The following is a 20,745-nucleotide window of genomic DNA, read 5'->3' as shown; positions in this document are numbered from 1 at the left end:
ACACCCATAGCTCGATCAGGTGCTTAGAGCTCTACCCAGCCCGACCTTGAATATCTCCAGGGACAGGGCTTCCACTAGCATGGACAATACTGTGATACACCTGCACACAGCTGGTATCCAGTTGGTCTTTCCCTGAGACACAGATTAGGGAATGTCTGTTCTTGAAAGATACGTGGTAACATATGAAAAAAAAATAAAAAGGACACTTGCTAGGTGAAAAAGCACTCATTTGTTTCTTATTTTTGGTCTGTTTGTTTTTGTCCACTTACGCCCTTTTCCTATGAATGAACAATGAACAAGCCTAAGGGGTTCCCAAATCCAAGTGTGCGCACTTGCCCAGGCTGTTTTTCACCTTTTATGAGGTCTTTATGAGATTGACCTACTGAGTTCTGTAATACTGCTACAAAACACAAAGCAGCCACATCCCAGAGTCTGGGTGAATTTTGCGTGTTATTGGTATATATTTGCAGCATGGTTGCCGGAAGTTCATTACTTAGACAGCTGCTTTCTCAAAACTTGGGTTTTAATGGGAGTATATGAAGGATCCGAAGGGGCAGACACCTGTCCTTCTTACATCCCAGAATTTCAACATGGAAACGAAACAGACACCAGGAGAAGATCAGACTCTTTCATTAGGGGAAGACCTACTGACAAATTTTTCTAATGGAACAAGGCTTCTCTGAACAGAGTTGATATCAGAAAGCGGGCACGAAAGACCCTGAAGGACAGGAGCATTCCACACACACAGTCATTTGACAGGGTTAGAGAAGAAGTCTTTAACCACCTCGTAGATCCCCACGTCTCAGCTGCACAACACTAAAAACAAAAGCCTTCCCAGCTAAGAGAATCCAGTTCTTTCCAATATGAGTTACTGCTTGGGAATTGCCCTACATCTGGAGCGACAATCCCATTCTGGGTTCCAGCACATCAACTCAAGAAATCTACGTCCATCAATTTTGGACTTCACAGATAAATCAGCCACTAAAGGCATTTTCTGGTTTAGCTATAAACTATAATCTGTAATAAACAAATCTTACTATCTTTCTAGGAACACTTCCAAGGATATAGCAAAGTATAAAGTACATGCGAAGTTTGCCCATTAGCGCATGAACTTTCCAGGCTGCACCGTAAGTAGCTCAGGTTTGGTGGAGATTTCTTTACCTTGTCAGGTGAATGGCTTAAAGGAGAATGGTAGCACATGTAGGCGTCCTTATGTTAGTTCTAAATTATCTGGCATATAACTTAGTAGTAGGACTAAAACCACTCTGGACTTGAGGTATGCCTTTGGTAGATTTTGCAGCACCACAAGCTCTGCTGGAGCTAGGTAACATAAAGCTGACTCACGTCTCACATTTGTGGCAGTCACAGGTATAGGCTGTAGGGAAGAAAAATCAGGGCCCTTTTCACCATGAGAAAAAAAATCAGCTCCAGAAAGACAGGTGGGCTTCCTAACCAAGCAGGTTCGCAAATCCTAGCTGCTTCTTTTTTCTACTGTTCTAGATGCTTGGAATCGGGATATTCGCGCTATTTCTCCTCTGCACAGCCAGAGGTAAGTATACAGGGTTATTGTTTATAAAGCCTTTCTATGATGCTGGACCTTGTGAGGTATTTTTCTGCACTACACAGAATGGGCAAGCAACAGGGTGGCTTCTTTACTTGGGGAAAACTGTAGCCTTTGAGAGCTGAGACAGGACAACACCTGGACTTTGCACTATTTAAACTGTAATATTTTCAACAGGCTGAGAGACCTCTAGAGTCTATATGTTATGACCACTAGTCTGCTCTTTACTCATTCACATATTCTTGGTCTGATCTGTGTGCTACAGGCGCTGAAGTTTGCTATGACAGGCTGGGATGTTTCACAGATGATAGACCATGGTCTGGAACTGCGGAGAGACCAATTTATAAGTTACCCTGGAGCTCAGAAAAGATAGGTGTACAGTTCTTGCTGTACACAAGAGAAAATTCCAATAACTATCAGGTAAGAACTAATGTGGTTTAAGTATTGGTAAATTACTTTACAAAACTTTTCAGTGACTATACAAATGAACAGAGTTCAGCTCTTCACACTTTTGATGCACTCTTTACAGAAAAGAGTTTCAAAATTTTAATAATTTAACATCTACAACAGGAGATATCTGCAGTTAATTCCGCAACAATTGGGAGCTCAAACTTCAGAACAAGCAGGAAGACGAGATTTATTGTTCATGGATATATAGATCATGGAGAAGAAACCTGGCTCTCAGATATGTGCAAGGTATGTACCGCAGGGAAATTGTGTCCCTGGGAAGTTTCTTAGTTGCCATTTATAAACATATTGCTGTACATTGTTTGCTTTCTCTATTTCTAATCAATTTCTTTCATACTACCCGTAGTGATAAGAAAGGTGGAAAAGGGGACGTATTTTCAAATTGTTAGCAACTTAAATATGTTGTACAATACCTTGAGGAAAAACATTAAGTGAAATGCATGAAATTCTTCACTTTAGTGAAGTGAGTGACAACAGGATTTGGTTCACTGTCTTCTTCCTGCTCAAAACAGCTCAAAATCTGGAGCTTTTTGCTTTCTACTGATTTTTGCACTGACTCTACAGTTTCTCAAGATGTTTCCTAATCCCGCCCTGAAACAGAGTTACCATTCACATTTGTGGTCTTCTCAAATCCTCTAAACATGGTTTCTATTGCTGCTGCTAAAGAAAGCTACTAGTCATACAGCACACAAAGCAAAATAGCAGTTCATGGCATAAGACATTATTTGGACAATGTTTTTAATTAAGTATTCATACAACTCCAGTTTTCTTTAAATTATGTATTCCTATTTTACTTACATGAATTTTATTAGGAATATAGTTAAATTCCACTAGAATCAAGTATTTCACATCTATTGCACCCCTATTACCTGCTTCTCTTTGTTACTAGCTCAAAAGAAATTAAATTTATTTGACAGCTTCTCAATGGAAAATATCCATGTTGATTGTCACTTTCAGAACATCTAGGATTGACTGTTGGACTCGTTAGGTTAATAATTTGTTCCAAGTATCAGAAATAGATCGATGTTTTAATAACTTACTAAGGTTTTGATTCTTAAAATGTTCCCACATATATTCACGCAGCATTAACGAATTTGGCCCTATTAAGCACTATGAATCCATTTTAGACTGTACTCCTGCAGGACTATTTCTGTTTTATTTAATTTGTTTTACAAAACAGAGGATGCTGACAGTGGAAGATGTGAACTGTATCTGTGTAAGCTGGAAAAAAGGCGCAAGATGTCAGTACTCTCAGGCTTCGAACAACGTCCGTGTTGTAGGCGCTGAAATTGCGTATTTTGTCAACGTGCTCTCGGTAAGAATCTCCTCATGATATAACTACATATATGAAGCTGATTTGGAAACTTTCATGAATGCGAATGTAACCAGCAAAATCATTTTCTTCTACTCAGTGATTATTTTAGAATTTCTGCTGGAAACTACAGACTTGTTTCTGAGTTGGAGAACTATGTGATGACAGAAGGGTTAGTCAGCTGAGAGGTTTGAAGTTCTCCAAGACAGTTGAACAGTAATTCCACAGCTGTTAACAGGTGTAAAGAGCTGTGCAGTTTTAAGTAAAGTTTTAACTGCCTTTTCATGGTGACAAAAATCTCCAAAACAGCTCTTAAACATGACTGAAAAACAGCTTGTGGTTAGCAGTGACTGCAGAACAACTGCTCTCAGGTGAGCAGGAGGACCCAGGGCCAACTGGGTCGCTCCCAGCTGCCTCCAGGAAAGCCATCATGCAGTGCCTGGATGTACAGGAGGTGCCACATGCCCCCTCCTTCTCAGACAGCTTTACATGGGAAGCAATGATTGGTTTGAAGCCTTCTTTTAATCCAAGTGCTTTTGACACATATTCCCCATAACAGAATTCAAAATTACTCTTTGTGAGTCTAGGATGTAAAAAAGATGTTGAGCCTCTCAGGACTTGATGATAGAGGTGTCTAGAGTTTTAAGAACATCCAAATGAGGGCAGCAGATGAATAAGAAGCTTTGAAAAAAAAAATCTGTATTTTGTATATAAGTACCTAAACTGGAAAAATGTGCAAGAATCCTACAGAAGCCTCTACTGGATGAAGCTGTAGTCAAATTAAGATTTGGTTTTCAGCCCATCTTTAATTCTCTCTGTTGCTGGTGAAAACTGAAGTAGTAAATTATTTTCTAAATTGCTATTTTCTCAGGATCAATATTCATACTCTCCAGCCAATGTCCACATCATTGGCCACAGCCTTGGCGCACACGTGGCAGGAGAGGCTGGCAGGAGGAGGCCAGGGATTGGCAGGATAACTGGTAAGGGAGGGATCTGAGTCCCAGTTCGTACTAAAGACACCACTGCTTAATGAACAACACAGGAGCAATGCTGTAACACAGCAGCATTCCACTGTCACTGCTACAAGTGAGCTCAAAATAACGAATGCACAACTAGAAGTAGCTGTAGCTGCTATGGCTGTTGGGCGTTATTTAAAAAATAATAATAATAATTTCTTCAGCACTCCTACAGTAAAACACACCAAGCGAGTAAACCCTTCTTTGTCCTGGAAGACTTTCTCCTCCCATTTTCATCTTTCATTACAGTTAATCTGGCCTCTAATACAGCAGCACGTATGATGCACAGCCACTGTGTGATCACAGCCACTGCTTGCAGGTCCTCTTTGGAGTTGTTTTGTGTGTGCTTCTATATCTAAGGACTTCCTCCACAGACAGGGCTTTAGATGTTGAATTTCGTATTAAAAAATGCCACTCTCGGAAATTCAGTGTGCAGTGGCTCCATGTGTATAGAGACCCTCCGAATGCTCTAAATGTTTGCCTGACAGCCCTGGGTAACTATTTGTTTGCCTTACCAAGAGTGATAAAAAGATTTACCTTTTCCATAGAACTGTATTGGATGAGCTATTTATGCAGCCCTTTTCTTTTCTTACATTTCCTCGGGGATTTCATGCTTGGTGAACCTTGGATTAATAACCTGTAAAGTTCAGTCTAAAAGCCAAACCAAAGCTGCTTCCCAAGCAAAAACCAGAGATGCAAGTGTAGGATTATATGCAAGATTTTACAGGCTCCTAAAATTGCTGCAATGTGGGAGGCAAATGAGTGTTATTTTCTGCTAGGATCAAAAGTAAAGATCATGACTTTAAAACTAGATGCTTTCCCAAAATCTAACTAGAGCCAAAGGTAGGCATGCTTATTTCAACAGTTCCAAGCACATGGAGGTGCATTCAGCATCAATTCCTATTTCAGTACACTCAGACAAAGTACTCGAGTAATCATGCAGATGAGCAATACAGGAAACTGACACTGAAAACTCAATTTGAGCAACATAGCTTCCTTTAAAATAATGACCAGAATCCAGGTGCTAGGACTCATTATTGAAACAAACCAGTAAACTTCAATAGGTTTCTCACAGGTAACCTCTTCTCCTACCCAGGGTTAAACCCTAATACCTCTGGTAAGTGAGAGTGTGTACCATCATTTTAAGTGGCCTATGCCACTTAAACATAAGGAGGCAGAGACAGTTCTATATGCAGCATTAATTGTATACAATCTTACTGTTATTTTATATAACACATCTAGATCTCTTCTTCTGTACATGACACAAACATTTTTATTTCAGGACTGGACCCTGCCCAACCTTATTTTCAAGACACTCCAATTGAAGTCAGGCTGGATAAAAGTGATGCAGAGTTTGTTGACGTTATCCATACAGATATAGCTCCCACAATTCCCAACTTAGGTGAGTGTTCATCTTTACTGTATTAGGACCTCATTATCTGTGCTCTGCGCACTTGAGTGTCCTAATGAAAACTCTAGCGTGTTGGTCAGTACATAGACAGAAAAACACACCATCATGGTGACTGAGAACTTAAGTCTTAAAACATCACAGATAAACTTTAAGCCAACAGTTTGAAGAACTGTATGAGAAGTGTATGACACAAGACGAATTTTAAATGTACTTACCCCTGTTTTGAATACGGCAGGTTTTGGAATGGCCCCAGCAATAGGACATCTTGACTTTTATCCAAACGGAGGAGTGGAAATGCCAGGCTGTGATAAGAATCCTCTTTCACAGATTGTAGATCTTGATGGCATCTGGGAAGGTAAGGATGTTGGTTACATTACAAATTCAGAGGAAGGTCAGCTTCAGAATGTAATGATTTAATGTTCCTTCATACATGAAGGATTTTGTATTAGCTTTTACTGTGTGCACCATCAATAGCAAATGCAGTGAAATTGTTAGCGTGTTTAAACATATCACTTTGCTGTAATCATTCTCATCCATGGATCAAAAAGTAAACAAGGCAAAGGGTTTGATCTGGAAACCTTCTTTAAAGTAGCTAGAAGCAGAAACAAACACTACTTAAATCTTGCTAAAAATTGTGAAGGGTCTGTAACAACGCATACATCTTTGTTGGTGGAGAGGGGCAATAAGACTCCCACTTCTGGTTTGGGACCTTCAGCTGCAATTCTTCAGTGTAGAGCAGTACATTCAACTATTATTTTTGTTAATTAGCTATTACAAATCTGCGTTGCACTGAAGCAATGTCATTGCATCTATTTTCAGTCACCTAAAAGAAGACTGGCAGGTGGCTGGTCGAATGCATTTTTCTTCGTTGTTTTCTAGAGATTTAATTAAAAAAACTATTTAAAATTTATATTATACATTTAACTGCACATAACAGAACATTTAAAAAGAAAAAAAAATCCACCTCTAGAAACTTTTCAGTGTATAATCCAAGCTCTGTCTTACATTGCTGCAAGCACGTTAAATCCTAGGAACCCATCAATTTATTTGCAAATCCTGGCCTTTCTCTCTAGGTTTTATTCAAAGCAGCTGGAAGCTTTTTTTTTTCCCTTTCTCCTCCGAAGAGTAAACCTGTTATCAATAATGAGGAATTAAAGCACAAAGAATTAGCAGTGTTTCCTAAATCCAGGAAAATCAAAACAAAACAAACTAAAAGCAAAGGAAAATAATTCATTCATTATTTTAAGAGTTTCTCTTCTTTACACGCCTCCAAATGACAAAAATTTTGTTGTGAAGTCCTCAGCTGGAGTAAATCAGAGTGGCCCTAAGAAGTTCACTGTTAGATACTTGTCATTTGGTTTTCTTTTGTTATGGTAATATAGCGTTGCCTACAAAAGACCTGCTCCATGCAGCTCTAGTTTCTATTGTGAAACTCGGTCAGCTTATTTCAATGAGCCTGGGGTGCACAGTCAGCCCTTGCAAAGCATTTCAGGTTCCCACCTTGCACCTGTTGGGTCAACAACATTCCTCAGAACATCAGCTCATTGCAACAGCAAGGTTCACACCTCAAGTTCACAGCTTCAAGAGTAGTGATGAGGCTTCTGAGAAGGAATGACCCATTCCAACAGCACAGCGAGTGCAACATGGGTATCTTTCAACAGAAACTAAGAACTAACCTGAGAGCATCTTTTCACAGGAACTCGGGACTTTGTGGCCTGCAATCACCTGCGCAGCTACAAGTACTACTCTGACAGTATTATCTACCCTGATGGATTTCTGGGCTATGCTTGTGCTTCATATGATGCTTTTAAAGTAAGTATTTTTCAAAGCCTCACTACGGGCCGTTTCAAAAGCAGTGCACTTGTCAATACATCTGAAACTCTATTTACACTAGCTTGCACCCAATGGGTGCATGTGTAAGATAAGTGACAGACATCTTGCAGTGTCTTAGGTGGCATGAGCTAAAGTAGGAAAAGGTAACAACAAACCAGAGATGGCCCTGGTACACTGCTGCTGCCTTAAGGTATTACTGGGGCTGATGTGGCTTGCCCAAGCTTATTCTAGTGTGTCAAACAGGGAACAGGTAGGAAGGAGAGCCTGCCCCAAGCATCATCAAGTCTATTTGTCAAACAGCAGCAAGAGGGATCTCATACTATAGTAGGTAAGCTTTCAAACATAGTTTAAGTATCTTCTTTTCAAAATGACAAGAATTATAATAATATGTAATGGCCCTGATGGGGTCAGTCCATGGTGCAAGTACTTTGGTGACTTAAGATGGCTACAAGGACAAAGCACAATAGTAATGGACCAAGAGCAGGGAACCCTTCCCTGTCTCAGAATGGGAGGTATTGAACTACTTAAGTGTAGCAGTGAGGCAATAGGCTCATCATATCCCACAGACAGCACAGAAAGAAGGGAACAGAGCAAGGAGCAGGTATAAAAGGAATAAAATTGATCTCTTTACTTTCTGAGTAGATGATAGAGGCTTTTCAGATCACTCTGGGAGAAAGCAACCACCTGTTTCTGTCATCAGGATAGAAAGCTGCTTTCAGGACAGAAATGAGCTTTGTTTCCAGCACAAAGCCTTTCTTGAACCAATCCAGAGGTAAAAAGAGACATCGTTCTTTCTCATCAGCTGCAGAGAAAGACAGATGCTCCTCCTACTCCCTGTTCCTGTTCAAGAGTACTCAAGGATATCACTTGTGCAGCTGGAGTGAGCTAGATGCCATGAGAAAAAACGTGGAGTCCTGACAAATCAGAGCCTTTCAGAAATCTGACTAGTTTATACAGTCTTTCTGTAGTCATATAAATGGTTCCTTGAAACTCATTGTTGTTTTGATTTATGACTAGTTAAAAGTAAGCGTTATCACTAATAATTTTTCTAAGCTGTCCGGATGAGTTTATTAATGGCTATATTTATTTTCACCAGGATGGCTGTTTCCCATGCCCAAGTGGCGGATGCCCGAACATGGGTCACTATGCAGATAAATTCAAAGGGAAAACTACAGGTTCTTTTGTGAAGCTTTACCTGAATACGGCAGAGACCAAAGATTTTCCTCGTGAGTTTTGATTGTTTCCACTGCTATCTACTCCTTGTAATATTACTCCTTGTAAAAATGCTTTTCCCCCCCGCTATTTCACAGTTAATTTTAACAAATGAAAAGACCTCAGAGCAGTGCAAATGGCTCTTCAGTCCTTTGGGCGTTTTTCTCTTTTGCTCCAAAATCAGTGCTGTTTTGTGCCCACAAGTCGGTCTGAAAGATGTCAGACTGTAGAGCCAAGTGGAAAACAGTGAGATGTTCAGTGGGCTACACTTCAAGGTACATGGAGAAAGGATGACAGGCAATGCACAGAAGCCACAGAAATATCTTAAATATTTTTAAAGTGTCTGTGACCGTGGCAGTGAGTAAAGGCAGAAAGAGAGGCCTGGAGAAGATGTGAAATCTCCAACTTTAGAGACAGTCAGAACTCCATTTGTCAGAAGCTATAGAATCACAGAATGGCTTGGGTTGGGAGGGACCTCAAAGATCATGTAGTTCTAAACCCCCTGCCATGGGCAGGGTTAAGAGGAACCTGATCAAAGCCAATCCTGTTCTGAGCAATGGATGGACAGAATTACTTCCTTTACGACCTAAGTTATTCTAAGTGTCTCGTAAAATGTCTTTTGCTTCACCTGTGTAAAGAAGAATTGGAGGGAGAAAAGCTGTTTTTGTTAATTGCATGCTAAAAGAAAGCCCCCACTCATAAAAATGAGCATGTCAGATTTTTTTTTTTTAATCCTGCTTTTTTACTGCTTATTTTATGGTATGGATCAGCATTTATTCCCAACACTTCCTTCTTTTCAGCTTCACTGTATGTAAAAACATTTGGGGTCAAATTCTCAGATCTAAATTTATTTATCACATTATGGGCTAGTGTTTTTGTTTGTCTCTTTGTTTGTTTTGTGTGTTACTTTTTTCTTTCTCTCTCTTTTTTTTTTTTCCAGAAAGTAGTACAAATGTGTGCCCATTTCTCATGTTGATCATCACAAGACATAATAATGACAGATCTGACTCACTGCTGTATTGAACAGTTAAAACTCAATGAAAAATTGTGAGCACCATGTATGACAGCATTGCATTAACTCCGTCCAGCCCAGGCAGCCTGGGATGTAGCCTTGAGCTGAAAGTACAAGGCAGTGATAATTTCTTTTGCTTTTAACTATGGTATACAGGAAAAAAAAAAATATATATATATATGGTATTTTTGATATTTTGAGACTGTTTCTCTCCAGGTGCAGTCCAACTTACTGTATTTTTTTCTGTGCAGGTTGGAGGTACAAAATATCTGTGAAGCTCGCTGGAAGTTCTAAAGTAACAGGATATGTAAATATTGCCCTGTATGGCAGTGATGGGAACACACGGCAGCATCAGATTGTTGAGTAAGTTCAATATTCAATGGAAAATAAACTCCTCTTCTGGAATGCTTAATTCATGTTTCTAATAATATTTCTTTTTAACTTGGTCCCATTTCACAGAACAAATTCTACCCTCAGTTACAGCTCATTGATGTAAATGCAGAGACAATTCAGACACTCTGGATTTATTTTTCGAGGGAAAAGAATGCAGAATTTTAAAATGTTAGAATTTGGTGCAGTCTCAAACTGCTTTCTCTGTTGATGTGATGGGAAATTAATGGCCAGATTACGAACCATGGTGACACAAGAGACCATACGCGTGTAACTCAGTCACAGTGCTGTAAGTTTGAGAACCTGTGGTAGAGAGCCAGGCAGCAGCTGGTGGGTAATCCTTTTGGTCACCCAAACAAACACAAAATCTGTATCAGATAAATCAATTTGCATTATATGAGATTTCATTTATGTGCAAAACGTGGTATAAACCCTACCCACATAAGCAACAAGAAGCAGCTCTACCTGCTCCATAGGGATTGTCCTGTAACTGCATCTTCATAATAAACTATGACTGCAGCACATCAAGGCTATTGGCCTTTTCTTCTGACAAACTCTGATTTTTTGAATGAATTTCATCGGAGAATGGAGAATACTGTTGTTACCATGTTATAAGCTAAACGCTGCCTTACTACCAGCTTTCTATTGACCTTGCTACCACAGCCAAACAGTTGATGAGACCAGTAATTATTACATGCCAGCAAGCCTCACTTACATAATACACTATTTTTCACAGGGGAAGCCTCCAACCAGACAACACTTACACAGCCTTCGTTGATGCAGAACACAAAGTTGGAAGAGTTACAAAGGTTAAATTCCTTTGGAACAACAGCCGGATAAATCCAACTCTGCCTAAACTGGGAGCTGCAACGGTCACAGTGCAATCTGGAGAAACTGGAGAAGTGTGAGTATATCTGCTGTGAAAATCCCAGCAGTTACTTGTGAGGGCAAATGACTAAATCATACGAAGGACAAATGCATTAGCACACAAAAAGGTTCTTAAAGCAATAGAAGCAAAGGACTCTAAAGAACACTTTTAACTTCCTTCCTTTCAAGATACCGCTCATTCATGATTCCATTCACTACTATTTCAACTCTCTACCTTAAATAACTTTGAAGAAAAATTTAAAATATTTCCAGGCTTCAGATGGGAAAATTTCCTGTAAAACCCTTTAGGTGAGAAAGATTAGGACTGTCTTGGATTATCAGCATAATCCTTGCCAAGTTCCTACCTGCTGTCTGCAAGAAATGGCTGTCTTATGTCTGAGCTTGCATTCGGATGTCTGATTCGCTGTCACTAGGAATCAGAAGATTTCCATTGACATTGATGGTCACTGAGATAGTGTTTGACAAGACAGAGAGGCAATAATAGCTCTAACACTTCAGTGAATAAGGAAATACTTGGAACCTGTACTTAAAAGGCTAAATACAAAGCCAATTGATATAAGCTAAAACATACATCTGGAGACTGTGGAACAGGGCTTGGATGCTCAGATTATAGAAGTATATTTTACTGATCCAACATTCCTCATGTGCTTGGTCAAGCAAATGAAGGGTTTTGTTTTAAAAAGCCCATGTATTTTATATGTTCCACCCCATGACTGAGTGTCTAGAAGAGCAGGTACAGTGAATGTTTTAGGCCCATATACAAATTCACAATTAAAATGTAATTACTTAAAAAACAATATTGCAGACAGAAACAGTTTCAAGCAAAGCAAAATGATTACAGCCCAGCAGCATTACCTCTCAGCAGAGGTAGTCCAATTGTAATTTCTGTTCACCAAAACATGTTGCTGACCAAGCGTATTCCTGTAAATAAGCACTCATTCTTCTACTGACTCGTGCCCTTGCACATGGAGCTGTGTTCATCTATCTGGTGACGGTAGTTATAGTAGCACACAAACTGATGGGGAAAAAAGAAGAGAAAAAAAAGTCTGTAGAACTGAAGGAAGACGGTCAACCAGAGTAAATACAGTCCATCAGGACTACCACCAGCAGCAATATTTCAAACAGGTGCTCAGAGCTCCTTCTCTTCTTCTCAGGGAGCATGGTTGTGTCAAATGACAAATCCAGCTGAGACAGCAAAAAAAAAAAAAACCACTTGTATAATCTCAGTAAATGTCAAAAAACTCAAGACATTCATATGTTTTTGTTTTCTTCAGATTCACTTTCTGTGGTCATGAGACAGTGAGGGAGGACGTTCTGCAAACCCTTACTGCTTGCTAACAACACATACAGATGCCCAAAGCCTTGCTGCCAACAAACGCTAGTCATGCATGAAAGACCAGAGTCTGCAGTCTTTATGGCTATAGTAATGGAAGCTTTACATACTGATTAATAAACTGTACCTTTTAGATACAGACATGCAAAAAGAAACCTTCCTTGCTCTAGCATGCTAACAATCAATAAAAATAAATAATAATTATCCAGGAAATTTTAATACGTGAGGGTTTTTATTTCTTTCGGGGTGGTACAGCTTTTGTTTTGTGAGTTGGTTGTTGTTTTGTGTCCGTGGGTATCTCTCTCTATAGAGATATAGCCTGCAAAATACAGAATCCTTAGAGCAGCTTCAGGAGTGAACGAGCCAATGCCTATTGAAAAAATCCCCTGATTTCAGCGTGTTTCAAAATAATTTCAAACAAGGGGAAGAAAGGGGGGCAACAGAATCTGGTATGTGGCTTCCGGGCAGTGCCAAGAGTAAGCAGACATTCCGGTGAGAAGAAAGAGAGAATTAAAGAAGCTGTCGCTCTTAACCAGAATGAAAGCTAAGCCTGAATTAGTGTGAAATAAAGACGTGAGCAGAGAAAGAAGGGTGAGCAGTGTACAAAATGAGGACAAAATTGGTAATTACCAATGAGAGATGGAGTAGTGAACACGATGGAGAACTGATTGAACTAATGCTGAACTAAGCTTGAACAACAGGATCCAAACAGAATTAATTTGAGAAATCTGCACATCAAATTTCAAATGTTAGTAAAAATTCACTAGAATGCTTATAATCAGAACAATCACAAAATTCTCCTAAAATTCCATATGTTGGCCCTTGGCCTCAAGCAAAACTGCCAGATGACAAAGCAGCCAAGTTATAAAATGCGCAGTGCAATGAGGAAGCCACTTCCTTCTCATCTGTATGATAAATGCTATCAGCTAAAGCGTAGATAGCTCACAAATTAATTTCTGCCCCAAAATAATCCTGTCTCTGGTCCCTCAGCCTGCTGCAGGGACTCCATCCTCAATGGAAACACAGAACGGCAGGGGCCTGGAGACTCACCACTCCTTGGGACACTTTTTTTTAAGGATTTTCCCTTGAGGTTCCCCAGGGCTGAGGCCCTCTGCTCCTCCTGCCTTTCTGCATGATCTCTCCCTAACCTTGTCCTGAGCTGGAATAAATCCCTTAGGTCAGAAACAAACCATGCCTTGGTTTTACCCAACTGAAAAGAATATCCCTCAGCATTTCCAGTTTTAGTTGGAGATTCGCAGGCTTACTTTCATGTTTAAAAAATGTAAATTGTACTTGCACTACTTGCTCAGATTAAAAGGCAGTATTCAATTGTGCTACCTTGGGAGCACAGCACAAACCAACTTTTATCACAAGAATCACTGTAACATAAATCTCTGAGACCTTACTTTACGAAGCATGGTAGTGAATAAGTATATGAATTAGTAAAGGAGATACTCCCTGCTATGCTGACATATATGCGTGGGGAATTAATACACTAAGACTATTTCTCATTCAAGTTCTCTCAGGAGCAATAAGCAGATGTTTTTCACTCTGATGGTGCTACTTGTGTCTTCCACTCGTTATACTGCTTTCCCCCACTCTGCACTCCTCCTGGCAGCATCAAGTGCACAGCAGAGAAGAGCGCTTTGTGTGCCTTCTTCCCAGCCTATGCCTTCCAGAAGGGGTATAGGCTAACATCTATTTTGCCTCCAGTTTCCCCCTCTCTAGTCAGCCTTACAGTAGTAGAATAATGGTGTAAGTCACAATCAGTTCAGAGATATAAATAATTTGCCTGCACTGGGGTATCAGTAAGCCCAGTTTTCAGTTCCTCCTACAAAGCCTTTCTCAGCTCTCAGCATCTTCTTGACTCTGGGTTAGCAGGAGGCAGAGGATCCAGCCAAGGGGCTCTGCACACTTTCACAAATCACTCATTAACCGATCCAAAGAAGAACACTCTCCTGTGCCAGGGAGGTGAATAGATATGGGGTTTGCCCAGAGCACACATAGCCACGGACACCAGAACCAGAATCTGATGCAAGGCTTCCATGCACCCTACTTCTTTGCCATAACAATTTCACTCTTCTAGAATTTGGCTTCCTGATCTCAGAACCTCCTGCCGAGGAATCCTCAACAGGGTTATTAACTTCCTAACACTGCAAAAGAGTTTCTCCTTTGTCTTTTGTTCCTTTACCGTAGTATAAGCAGATTCTTGCCTACACAATTGTTTTGACAGCCAAGATATTCTCTGCATTATCCTTTGCCATAGCCACTTCAGCAGCCCATGTAATTTTAACAAACACCTAACAGAATCAAGTCGTTAAAGCTGACAATAGCATAATAAAAAATCTCCTTTTAATAATGAACTGGAGCTGCCGTCATCTTGTTTTAGAAGAGTAAGATCTCTCCCCCCTCCTGAACACTTTACAAAGCTATTACATAAAATGCAATGTTAAATGAACAACAAATTACTTTCCCTTTAGCTAGCTTTTAATGCTAATGGTGCTATTTATTCCTGACCTTTTCAAATATTAGATTTTTTAAATGACAACATAAAACGAATTCTTGTTTGAAAACGCAAGCGACTTTAAACCACATGTTATTACTTGTAAGTATAGCATGCACATGCATCATTCATTTCAGTGTCCCATTTATGGCTAATTGGTATATATTTCAGTTGACATATATTGTTCTCCTGCAAACGTGTCAAATTCCTTAACGATGTCAGTGACAAAAGCATAGTGCTTGAGATATATAAATTACGCTCTTTACCATATAATCATTCTTATCTATTGGGAATGCTATTTGTGACAAATCGTGTTCAAAAATACATGCTAAATTGATTATTTTTTTTAAACTTTAATATCACACCATTCATGGTTAGTCTTTGATTGAATCCTTAAATGTAGAAATGTTTTGATTTTTATCTGCAACATTTTGCAGCTTTTGAAAAGCTCACTCTATTTATTAAAGGAAGAGTAGCACAGCGCGGATCTTAAAATGTATCTTTTGTTATCAGCATAAGAAAACAAATGGGCTATAATTGTGGTTATAGAATGAGTAATTTGGTGAACAATGCTTGGTACTATAGTTTAGGTTTTATAATTCCAACCAGAAATTACTATTATTTTGTTGGTGGGCAGCATTGCAATCAGAATTTTAAATATGGAAGCCAACTTGGGCCATGCATTTTCATTATATTTTAGATTGCCATGTGTAATGTATTTCTCTCACATGTTATAAATCATCTGAGAACAATAAAAAAATTGAAGATTTCATGTGACTCTAATTATTACTGAGATATAGCAGTGCTCTTTGTTGTCTTTAGACAATGCCGCCTATAATCATTACTTTGCTCTGTAAATCAGTAGAATAATGAGGTTCTGTCTTTCAAGAAATATTTGAGTGTATCTTAATTTGACATTGATGTATTCTTCTTTCTGGACCTCCTGATGTTTTTTTAATCTAGTTTGTCATATTAGAGCTTTCTTCACCTAGCCACAGCTGACAGTGCTTATGTACACATATTTATCACCATACCTTTCTGGGATGCATCCTTAGAGGCTGCAAATAGGAATTTTATGATGTTATGCCTGAAGGCTCTTTTGTTCTTAATTTGAGTGTAAATCACAAGCTGTTTTGCTACACTCTCATGCTTCAGAAATACATACTCTGTATGGTGGCATTCAATTCTGGTAAAAGGAGGCTAAACTTGTTAAAAATCTCACTGCTTTTTAAAATTGCAAACAGTTTCTTTGACAAAAGAGATATTCACTTGAAGAACATACTGTCTTTTGTCCAAAGAATGAAACACATGTAAGTTCTGATATGCATATTTTTTTCCTCTGGAAACAATCTAAAGTTTGAAGGCAATGAAAACGGGGGAATATATCTGCATTTTTAATTGACCAAAACAGAATGCATCAGTGGGGGGCTGAGGAAGAAGGTTATTGTGATGCTCCCACAGCCCTAAATGAAAAAATAATAGTAGTGGCCTAAATGCCCCTTTCTTCTAAATTGCAACTGTATACAAACAGAAACAAGACACAAACAACTCTTTAAATTAGTCTAAATGCTGCATTCACTTGCATAGTAACAACTGAGTGGCTAGTGCACTTGCTGGCATACTGAAGACATATATTATGTGAGACCTAAAGACAAAAGTTGTATTCATGTCCCTCTTTGTGCTATGGCTGATGTAATTACTGTTGCGGTACGTATCGTATGAAAAATCTTACCTTTAATTGCATTAAGTGGATAATTGCTCCACATCAAACCAATTAGGGAGGTGAAGGGAAAAAAGAAGATCTAAACCTGCAAAGCAATGCACTCTTTCACAATGTAATTTTAGATAAACATAGTCTCACATGATCTCATTAAAAACAACAACAAAGAACGATATTAATGGCTCGGATCCCTCAGTTCAGGGTCTGCAATTTGAAGGCATGAAAGGAGCTCTGATTTACATGGGAGTGCTGGTTGCTTCCCCAGTCTGGGAAGCAAGTCTCGCATGGGAGCGCAGAGTCCCTGGCCCAGAGGTGGAGCAGCTGCCATGGCTGAGGAAGGCCCAGTGCCGAGTCTGACACTAGTGCAGCTCTGCTCAGTCACAGGTTTTGAGGTTCATAGGGAAGGAGGAATAAAATCATCACCTTAGTTATGCAGTACACTAAACACACTACGAGCACATACACGTCTTGCCCAAATGACGGGTGGGAGCCCATTCTTCCTTCCCTGAATGCCAAGCACTCTGCTTGCTAACCACAGCCGCAGTTGGGCTAAGGAAACTTCCAAAGAGGCTACTTGAAAAGAAACCCAAATTCCCCTCTTAGACTTGTGATCTTTTTCTTGAGAGCCTTAATTCCTTAGTCATGAACTGACCACCTCCTGTTTGTGAGGGAAAAAATATCAATATGAGGGAAGTGCTAAGGAGGTTCTCCACCACATCCAACCAACCAGGCCTGCTCTCAGTTCCTCAGGAGGGCTGAGGCCTGACCTCACACCTCTCTCCAACCTTACTCATCTCCCCTTCAGTGGTGGATAGAACAGCGGTGCCATCTGACCATTTGTGCCCCTTCAGAGGCACAGTAAATCTGATGGGGCATCAGAGTAGAAGGTGGTTTTTCTTCCTCTGCAACCTCACTGCAATATTTAAAGTATCTAACTGTGCCTCCCACGGGAGGAAGGGAAAGAGGGGTTTGGGAAAGGATGCTTCTCCACCTCACTGAACGGAGGCTACAAATCTTCACTTGAATTCAAGGAGTCAAAATGTCTTTTCTGAGTGATGAAAATTGTCCTCTCAGTACCTCCCACTGAACCAGAATTGCAGAAAGGACACTGAAGGGCAGTTTATAGCACAGATGTGCCCCTCCTTGCTGGATCTGTGGAGGTAACAACAGAGCAGCAGAAAAGGGCATATTTTTGTTGCAAAGAGCATTTGTAGGGAATTAACTTCTTTTAACCAAGGAAAATGTTGAGAGTGAAGAGAAAAGTGACTGCACTAAAGAATAATTCTCCTTTTGACCCGCAGAGAAAGAGGTGCCTAATGAAAATATATGATCACGGACAGTGTGAAGATAACTGTCTGATCAGATAATGGAATTGTTTTCAGTGATAAGAATGAATCCATTACTAATGCAAATAACGATAATAATTATAATTTGCAATACAGTAAAAATCACCTAGTCTACCTCCTCCTCTGACAGGAGACTTTATAATAAATTATAGGCTGAGAAAAAAAATTCAAAGGGATAAAGGTTAAAAGAGTAAAAAAATTCTGAAACTTAAATGCTTAGCAGGGAAGTCAAGACCTGAAAGCAGAAATTGGTGCTATTAAATAAAGTGATTGTAAAGAATGAGATATTATGGAATTGATTAACTAACCAGAAACCAAACGTTTCCTCATATCACTACCTCTTGTCACAGATTTCAATAATTTTGAAAGAACAAGAAAGAGAATAATAAAGAGAAAATTAATCATTTAAATATAGGTGAATATGCTAATAGAATTCTAGGAAGATTAATATAACTTAACACACCAAAAGATCCCTGAAAGGTTCAATAAATCTGGGGGATTTCACCAGCACTTCTTGCTTTGCTTTAGTGTCCAAAACAGGTCCAGCTTTTCTATCACTCTCAATGAGGACTCCATCAAAGAACATCTGCATACCAGGCATATTTATAGGCTAGATCTTCTGGGGCTCTGTGGGCACATTTTGATTCTCACACCAATCCTGTGGTTTTCTTTGTTCACGAGAGGGCTTTTGGTTATGAAAACAATGTGGAAAATGTTTCATCTCACCTTTCAGGGGGAGGAGAAACGGGTCTTCTGTTAGAGAGTTTGCACTACAGTCAGCTGTTTCGTTGTTCACAGCAGTTCTGGTTTCTCCATAAGTTATCAAGAATTGAAAACAGTGCCATTATGGGGCTTACCATAAATTGTTGGCATCCTATCAGTGATGGAGCAATGGGAATCTTCCAAGAGAGCTTGTGATTCTTCCACACCCATCAATTCTGAGTAAAACAGCAATTAAGTGACTGAGTCTAAAATACCGTCTTCCAACATCTAGATTCTGATTTTCCAAAGTACAGTACGTCCTGTAACAGCCACAAAAGCAGAGCTTGAGAATTTAATGACAGGGAGCATGTAAGGAAAACAACACTAAAGGTGCTGACATCTAGTCAAAAGTAGGGATGACTACCGAATGAAGCTGGCTTTCTGCAGATTGAAAAGGGCTACCTCACTGCATTTTAAATCCACAGTTTCAAGTGCCACAGCTCAATGTACCCTGCCTAAATTTCCCCAGAAAATCTTTCAGGAAGCTGAAGATTCTTCATCCTCTCTGAAACTTTTAATTGTGGCATTTTTCATGTACCTGAAAAGTGTGACAGTCTTCTATAAAGCACAAGTAGTTCACTGGAAATTCTCTAGTACGGAAGTTTAAATAAAATACTTTAATGATGCCAATTCTAAAAGCAAAATGAGTGCAAAATTCACAGTATGTTTCATAACCATGATTTGTGGTTACTTCATAAATGCAATTTATCAAAAACACACCCAACAAATATAACTTCAACTACTGCAACAAGTTCCTAAGGCTTAAACATGCACCCCTCAGATTGCACACCAGAAAGCCTTTAATCAACGTTTGCGAAAGTCAAAAACGCAACGTGCCTCAACTACTCACATCACACTGTCTTGTTTGTTGATGCTTTGCCAGGGCTTTCTGTTTCTCGGTGGGATGTACACAACAGGGGTCCTCTGAACGCACACAGACTGACTTCAGCATATGTTTCTAAATGCCTTTCCGGCAACAAGATGTTTATCTGGAAGAAACCAGCACCCACTGTCTAAGCCTCAAACCTACCAATGGCTCTGTCAAAAAAGGATTGCACGCCTACACAACGTTACTGAAAGACCTAGAGTTTAATTAAAGAACTAGATGCAGGGCAAGCATGGCCAAAGTACTCAGATATGCCAAAGCTGTTGGAAGCAGGAAAGGGATGAAATGTTTGTGTATTCTCTAGGAGTACGACAGCCACAGAGATTCAGAGCTGACACTACACAGAACTTCATGAAGGTGAGTACAGCGAAACACGAATAAACTGCCTGGGGAGATAGCAATGTAGCAGCATCACCCCTGAGACAAAGCAAAATAACTACAAAATTAATTAAGTTTTGGAACACTCTCAGTCATGTTACCCGATTCTTAAATGCTTTATTCAGTTATCAGATTGTAATGCTGGCCTTGTTGACCTGAACCGACAGAGTATCTATTCCGCTGCCCATTGATGCACTACTTGCTAAAGACTTTTTCATGGACAGGTCAGATAGTTGTGTGTTCCCAACACCCTGTGGATCCTTCTGCCATTTGCAATCTTCACTTATACAAGGAACACAGGGAGAAAATTATGTGAAGGAGGATGCTGTAACATTGTTTGGGAAAAAGTACAGTTAAGTACAGGACCCTCTAGAGTTGCCATGCAGGACCAGCAACTTTTCTGCTGGATTCAGCTCTGCAAAAATTACCTTCCTTCAACTCCTCTAATTTTGAGGAGTCTGTAGTCATCTAGATAAGGTGTGAGGGGGTAATGGGCTAAGAAAACTGATTAATCATGATCACCACTAGATGATAAGTAAAAACTCTGTGAACAAGACATTACACTGCAATGTCTGAGTGGCAGCCTTGGTACGTGTTAGCAAAGACTCAGCACTGCCGCACAGATGGTATGCAGTGTGTTTGTGTCGGGGAAGCACCAGGTCAGCACTGAGGCTCTCCTTTGTACTACAAAGGAAGAGGATATGTTCAGTTTAG

The 20,745-nt window shown here is 39.7% G+C and overlaps 1 protein-coding gene across 2 annotated transcripts; it reads left to right on the top strand.

Annotated features, from left to right (window-relative positions):
* Window positions 1,084-12,655, top strand: LOC110400339 (pancreatic triacylglycerol lipase-like). 2 transcript variants are annotated; one of them, XM_021400146.1, is made up of 13 exons: window positions 1,084-1,127; window positions 1,501-1,549; window positions 1,827-1,981; window positions 2,132-2,257; window positions 3,210-3,344; window positions 4,213-4,321; window positions 5,640-5,759; window positions 6,004-6,123; window positions 7,465-7,580; window positions 8,698-8,827; window positions 10,077-10,188; window positions 10,952-11,119; window positions 12,378-12,655. In XM_021400146.1, the coding sequence occupies exons 1-13, from the start codon at window positions 1,107-1,109 to the stop codon at window positions 12,439-12,441; spliced, it is 1,425 nt and encodes a 474-aa protein (XP_021255821.1). In that variant the 5' UTR covers window positions 1,084-1,106; the 3' UTR covers window positions 12,442-12,655. The 2 variants fall into 2 exon arrangements, with proteins under 2 accessions (XP_021255821.1, XP_021255822.1); XM_021400147.1 differs by having other exon boundaries at window positions 1,112-1,140.

This window comes from Numida meleagris, chromosome 5 (assembly GCF_002078875.1).
Source record: "Numida meleagris isolate 19003 breed g44 Domestic line chromosome 5, NumMel1.0, whole genome shotgun sequence".
In the NCBI taxonomy this organism is placed as follows: Eukaryota; Metazoa; Chordata; class Aves; order Galliformes; family Numididae; genus Numida; species Numida meleagris.
Note: the sequence above shows the minus strand (reverse complement) of the source record. Positions and strands in the feature narration are given on the sequence as shown.